This window comes from Trichechus manatus, unplaced genomic scaffold (genome assembly GCF_000243295.1).
Source record: "Trichechus manatus latirostris isolate Lorelei unplaced genomic scaffold, TriManLat1.0 scaffold00112, whole genome shotgun sequence".
Taxonomy (NCBI): Eukaryota; Metazoa; Chordata; class Mammalia; order Sirenia; family Trichechidae; genus Trichechus; species Trichechus manatus.
The window spans coordinates 7,404,585-7,411,795 of record NW_004444048.1 but is presented as its reverse complement, the minus strand read 5'-3'; the positions used below and the strand labels follow the sequence as shown (position 1 = coordinate 7,411,795).

The 7,211-nt window shown below is 37.8% G+C and overlaps 1 protein-coding gene across 1 annotated transcript in view; it reads right to left on the bottom strand.

Moving 5' to 3' along the window:
* FAR2 (fatty acyl-CoA reductase 2) overlaps positions 1 to 7,196 on the bottom strand; it is a 64,647-nt gene extending 57,451 nt beyond the window's left edge. The window contains exon 1 of the mRNA XM_004383610.2: positions 7,008 to 7,196. Coding sequence (XP_004383667.1) covers positions 7,008 to 7,196 — 189 coding nt within the window. The remainder of the gene's footprint in view (positions 1 to 7,007) is intronic.
* Positions 7,197 to 7,211: the final 15 nt, after the last annotated feature.

The window sequence follows — 7,211 nt, the reverse complement described above, 5'->3', positions numbered from 1 at the left end:
CTTAAAGAGGTCTTTTGCAGCAGATTTGCCCAGTGCAATGCATCTTTTGATTTCTTGACTGCTGCTTCCATGGGTGTTGATTGTGGTTCCAAGTAAAATGAAATCCTTGTTAACTTCAATCTTTTCTCCATTGATCACGATGTTGCTTATTGTTCCAGTTGTGAAGATTTTTTGTTTTCTTTATGTTGAGGTGTAATCCATACTGTAGGCTGTGGTCTTCTATCTTCATCGATAAGTGCTTCAAGTCCTCTTCACTTTCAGCAAGCAAGGTTATGTCATGTGCACAAGGCAGGTTGTTAATGAGTCTTCCTCCAATCCTGATGCCCCATTCTTCTTCATACATCCAGCTTCTTGGATTATTTGCTCAGCATACAGATTGAATAAGTATGGTGAAAGGATACAACCCTGACATGCACCTTTCCTGACTTTAAACCATGCAGTATCCACTTGTTTTGTTGTAACGACTGCCTCTCAATCCATGTACAGATTCCTCATGAGCACAATTAAGTGTTCTGGAATTCCCATTCTTTGCAATGTTGCCCATAATTTGTTATGATCCACACCGTTGAATGCCTTAGCATAGTCAATAAAACATAGGTAAACATCTTCCCAGTATTCTCTGCTTTCAGCTAGGATCCATCTGACATCTACAGTGGTATCTCTGGTTCCACGTTCCCTTCTAAATCCAGCTGGAATTTCTGGCAGTTCCCTGTTGATATACTGCTGCAGCCACTTTTGAATGATCTTCAGCAAAATTTTGCTTGCATGTGATATTAATGATATTGTTCAATAATTTCTGCATTTGGTTGGATCACCTTTCTTGGGAATAGACATAAATATGTATCTCTTCTAGTTGGTTGGCCAGGTAGCTGTCTTCCAAATTTCTTGGCATAGATGACCGAACACTTCCAGTGCTGCTTCCATTTGTTGAAACATCTGAATTGGTATTCTGTCAATTTCTGTAGCCTTGTTTCTCACCAGTGCCTTCAGTGCAACTTGGACTCCTTCCTTCAGTACCATTGGTTTCTGATCATATGTTACCTCCTGGAATGGTTGAACTTTGACCAATTCTTTTTGGTATAGTGACTTTGTGTATTCCTTCCATCTTCTTCTGATGCTTCCTGCATCGTTCGATATTTTTCCCGTAGAATCCTTCAGCATTGCAACTCGAGGCTGGAATTTTTTCTTCCGTTCTTTCAGCTTGAGAAATGCTGAGCAGGTTCTTCCCTTTTGGTTTTCTATCTCCAGGTCTTTGCACATGTCATCATAATACTTTACATTGTATTCCTGAGCTGCCCTTTGAAATCTCCTGTTCAGCTTTTACTTCATCATTTTTACCTTTTGCTTTAGCTACTCGATGTTCAAGATCAAGTTTCAGAGTGTCTTCTGACATCCATTTAGGTCTTTTCTTTCTCTCCTGTCTTTTTAATGACCTCTTGCTTTCTTCATGTATGATGTCCTTGATGTCATTTCACACCTTGTCTGGTCTTTGGTCATTGGTGTTCAGCGTGTCAAATCTATTCTTGAGATGGTCTCTAAATTCAGGTGGGGTATACTGAAGGTCATACTTTGGCTCTTGTGGACTTGTTCTAATTTTCTTCAGTTTCAGCTTGAACTTGCATATGAGTAACTAATCATCTGATCCACAGTCAGCCCCTGGCCTTGTTCTGACTGATAATATTGAGCTTTTCCAAATTGTCTCTTTCCATGGATGTAGTCGATTTGATTCTTGTGTATAGTTGCCATTTATATTGGTGAAAAAAGGTATTTGCAATGAAAAAGTCGTTGGTCTTGCAAAATTCAATCATGTGATCTCTGACATTGTTTCTATCACCAAGGCCATATCTTCCAACTACCAATCCTTCTTGTTTCCAGCTTTAGCATTCCAATCACCAGTAATTATCAGTGCATCCTGATTGCATGTTCTATCAATTTCAGACTGCAGAAGGTGGTAAAAATCTTCAGTTTCTTCATCTTTGGCCTTAGTGGTTGGTGCGTAAAGTTGAATAATAGTCGTATTAACTGGTCTTCCTTACAGGCATTTGGATATTAGCCTATCACTGACAGCACTGTACTTCAGGATAGATCTTGAAATGTTCTTTCTGACAATGAATGCAATGCCATTCCTTTTCAAGTTGTCATTCCTGGCATAGTAGACCATATGATTGTCTGATTCAAAATGACCAATACCAGTCCATTTCAGCTCACTAATGCCTAGGATATCGATCTTTATGCGTTCCATTTCATTTTTTACGATTTCTAATTTTCCTAGATTTATACTTCGTACAGTAGCAATATATAACTAAGACAGTGGTTATTGTAATCCTTTCCTTTATCTGCCTACTATAGTTTAACAGGAATAGCCCAACCATTTTTGGTAGTCTCTCAATGGAACATTTTTAGATTGTTTGCTCACCATCATTCTTAATTAGCTATACCAAGGAAAAAAAACAAAAACAAAAACAAAAAACAAACCAAAACCATTGCCATCAAGTCAATTCCGACTCATAGTGACCCTATAGGACAGGGTAGAACTGCTCCATAGGGTTTCCAAGGAGCGGCTGGTGGATTTGATCTGTCAGCCTTTTGATTATCAGCAGAGCTCTTAACCACTGTGCCACCAGGGCTACTCTTAAATAATTTCAACTACTTAGGGTTTCATTTTCCAGATATGACCTGGATGTTGTCTTCCTGATGTTTTCTTAAGGAGTTATTCAGAGTAGATTATCACTGACTTGAGGTCCTTAATGGATATAAATGGGACATGATTGTTGTAAAAAGAAACACATCTTTAAGACACTGTTGTTGTTGTGTGCCATTAAGTTGATTCTGACTCATTAGTGGCCCTATGTGACAGAGTAAAACTGCCCCATAGGGTTTCCTAGGCTGTAAATCCCTACGGGAGCAGATTGCCAGGTCTTTTCTCCTGCAGAGTGGCTGGGATTAACATTTCAGTTAGCATTAAAGAACCTCAAAATGCTTTCAACATTTCTTTAAACTTCACAAACTGATTTATTTACAACTTATTATCTCTTAGTCGGGGAAGAGCCATGTCTTTTTAAGCAAAGCCATATTAAGACAGAAAATTAGTATACAATTTATCTAAACACATAAGTGAAAAATGGTTTTTGCACAATAGAAAGCTGGTCAGTTCATAATTTAATGAGCACATTTTTCTTAAGTAAGGGATAAGCAGCGAGGAGGGAACCCTGCCCTGAGGACCCACAAGTTGAATAGCATTGGTCTGTGGTGAGCATGTTCACATTCCAACCTATGTAACCTCGCTTGTTTTCCTAAGAAGCTCCTCATATTTTGTGTAAAAAGGTAGAAGATATCTTTTGAAAAATAATGCTGAATACATGGATTTATATTTCTAAAAAAATAGTCAAATTATTTAATTTTCATAAATAGTTTAAAAACTAAAAATGAACTGAATTTATACCTGATGACATAATTTTGGAAATTCATGATTGCTTTGCTGCCTTAGTTATTTATTACTTGAAAGGTGTTTTATTACTGTTATTATTATTCCTACTATAAAAGTAAAACTTGTTCATTGTAATTATATATGGAAAACCTAGCAAGGTAGAAGATTACTGCTCTTATATTTTCACTATTAAAAAAACTGCTTTTTTCCTCATCATGAAAGCAAAATATATTCATTGTAATTGCAATTTGAGATTTTGGAAATGGCAAAAAGTAAAATTAATCCAAGATCATATCAGCATTTAGGGTCATTAACTGAGATTATACTGAATATGGTTTTGTGTCTTTTTTCAACTAAATATAAGCATTTCCTCATGTCATTTAATATTTTTAAAAGCATGATTTTTATTGTCTGCATACTAGTCTAACACATGCATGCACCATTGTTTATTTAGTCATTTTGATTGGTTCTAGTTTATGGGGTCACTATGAGTTGGAATCGACTCAATGGCAGTGGGTTTTTGTTTTGGAGTTTTATATTGCTATAAAAATTTCCATTTGAGTGTTTGTATTTTTCCCTTTGAATGTTAACCAACACTTGCAAAACACTGTGCCCACAGAGAAGTGAGAGGATGAAAGAAAGAATAAACTCTTCTTTACTGCTTGACACATTTCCAATGAGCATAGGCTCCATGCCTGGTAAATGCAGTTGTAGCATGGTGTGTCCTGTCTTATTTTGTACTTTTTTGGTCAGAATTTGGGGGGAAAGGTCCAGTTTAGTTATTTCAAACATGTGGGACATCCCAACCAACTTTCCAATACAAGGTTATTACTTAAGGGAATACACTCATAAAACTTTCAATTCCTAGTAATTCTGTCTGGTTTTGTGCTTTCCTAATTTAAGAATCAGTGAGAGTAGAAGCGTTCTATGTTTGGCAAACAACACACCAATTTCTCAAACGTTTTGGATTTGTCAAAACCAACACAGTTACCACCAAGATTTTTTCCCTTTAGTTTTTAAATCTCAGACCTTTCATTGTCATTACTTTCATGTGTTACAGTGCTGACACCTAGTAGGTACTTAATAAATACTTGTTGAATGAACAAGTTTAATGCATTCCAGCTTTTCGGTTTTCAGGTGATGCTGTACCTAACACACACTCCTTCCTTCTTTCACTTCTTCATTACTTCTTTTACTTATGCTTTTCACTGATGTCAAGTTGTTCTATTATGTTTATGAACCACTGATGCCATGAAAGGGGTTTCTTTGTTCTTCCACAGCTCCAGGAACAGGAAATAACTGACCTTAAACCTGAAAGCATTCATTGGTTCCAAATTTTACTGTACTAGGATCAGTGATGAAAGCTATAAAGCCCTCAAGGTGGGTCCACTCCCTAACACCCACTTCAGATATGACAAGAGAAACAAGGAAGAACCTCAGCCAGAGGTAGAGTCTTTGGCCACAAAAACAATGAGAGAAAAAAGTGTTCCTTCCAGAGAGCAGATTCAGAGTCTATTTAAGAAACTTCTCCACTCCCAAGTTAGATTTTCAGAGCAAATGTCATGTCGCTATAATATCAGATACAGTGCACCTAAAGGAGCAGGAGGTAAAGATTGGCCACAAGACTTTCTGCCATATTTAAAAACCAAACCAAACCCATTGCCATGGAGTGGATTCCAACTCATAGCGACCGTACAGGACAGAGTAGAACTGCCTTGTAGGGTTTCCAAGGAGCAGCTGGTGGATTCAAACTGATGACCTTTTGATTAGCAGCCACTGTGCCACCATGATATTTACAGCATTTAAAAATCCATAAGCTGGCACCAAAGCTACTAGGCTAAAGAGGCATGTCTGCTCTGTGATAAAAACAAAGTCTACTGGGGATGTGTAACTGAGCAAAACTGTCTTAAGAGGGCCTGGGGGTTTATTCTAGATTTTGGTTTTATGCCATATCAGTCATTTGGGTCTTATTCTTAAGAACTATTAGTTACCTTGCAAGCAGTTTAAGGTAGGGACAAGTGTGCTGGCCCTGGGGTCACTCCGCAAGGTGGGGGTGGGAGGGTGTTGAAGTCTGACTCTCCCATTTACTAGCTGCATGATCTTTGTAAGTTAAACCTTCATGCCTCAGTTTCCTTATCTATAAAATCAGGGTATTAATGGTTTTTACTTCAAAGGGTTTTTGCAAAGATAAATGATGTAAGGCATGAAAAACTCTTTAATATGCTGTCATGTAGTAAGCTTCCAGTAAATATTAGCTATCATTATAATTTGTCCCCCTGCTGAGTAAGGCTATGAGATACAGGGGAGACTTTTCTGATTCTCTTCATAATGATTTGTATCAAAATCTGGTGCCAGCCAATAAATTTGAGCATCATTTTTACTGGGCAGTAGATAATGGGCTCTGCTATCAGATATACATGTCTCTATTTGATGTTAACATTCCTAGACACACTGGAAAGGAGGGACATTTTGTCAATAAAAAAAAGCTCTATTTAAGTTTGCCAACCCTAAATGATCCAGTCCATTCCAAAGGGCACCATGACCCAAACACCTGCATTTTCTCATTCAATTCTTAAGGCAATAGTGGGAGGTAGTTGTTATAGATTCAATTTTAAACATTGGAAAATGAGCTTATGAGGTAAAGTGATTATTTTCAGGGTCATATAACAAATTGATGGAGCCCTGGTGGTGCAATGGTTAAGAGCTCGGCTGCTAACCAAAAGGTCAGCAGTTCGAATCCACCAGCTGCTCCTTGGAAACCCTATGGGGCAGTTCCTCTCTGTCCTGTAAGGTCAATATGAGTTGGAATCGACTCAACGGCAACAGGTTTGGTTTGGTTATAGCAAACTGATAAGCCTGAATTTGAACCCAGATATGTTTGAGACCAAAGTCTAGACCACCTTCAAATTTATAAATTAAAACATGAGAGGATATGTATAGTATTTATTTATGGAGGGAAAAGAGGATTTGGTATTAACAAAATGGCAATTCACAGGTATATTTCATTTCCAATGCTTTTACCTTATAAGGACTTATGGAAACATATAAATACAATGAGATAATGTAAATACCAATTTTCCGCAGATAAAGTGCATAACAGGTAAACATTGTGGAGTTTAGACACTAAAAGTATTAATGTATGGCTATTTAGCAATCCTATCTCTTCCATATGCAATGGAATAAAATACAATAGAAGAATATCCAAAGATTTGGGGGAAAAAAACCTAAAATTTGAGGGAAAATTAGATAATAATTTGGATGAACTTGCAACAGATTTCAAGCTTGGAGCTTCCACTTTTGGAGTTTTAGTATTTTGGCTCTTACATAGTAATTTCCAGAATATAGATGATTTCCTTACTTGCTCTGGACAGAATCTAAGCACTCTTTTGCTTCTTATGGGGCAACACTACAGATTCTGATGAGTATAATTTAAAGTAGCTATCTTGTTTTATCTCTTTCCCTCTACCTGCCCAGATATTTCATCCCCTACTTGTGGCCTGGGGCTGTAATGGGACGCTGTAGTAAGTCATCTTGCTATAAGGCGTTGCCCATCGCACAGTGCCCTTCCCAGAAGTCCTACCTTACTATTTAGGATCTGGAAAACTCTCTGCTGCAGGGTCTGGCCAGCCTTGGGTCTCACAAGGATGTAAAGGACTTTCAGATTGGGGCTGGTGCGAAGCAGCTTCTCCATCAACACTTTGCCCATGAAGCCTGTGGCCCCTGTGATGAGAATGGACTTGCCACCATAGAAAGTTGAAATCCCAGACATGATTCTTCCCTTTCT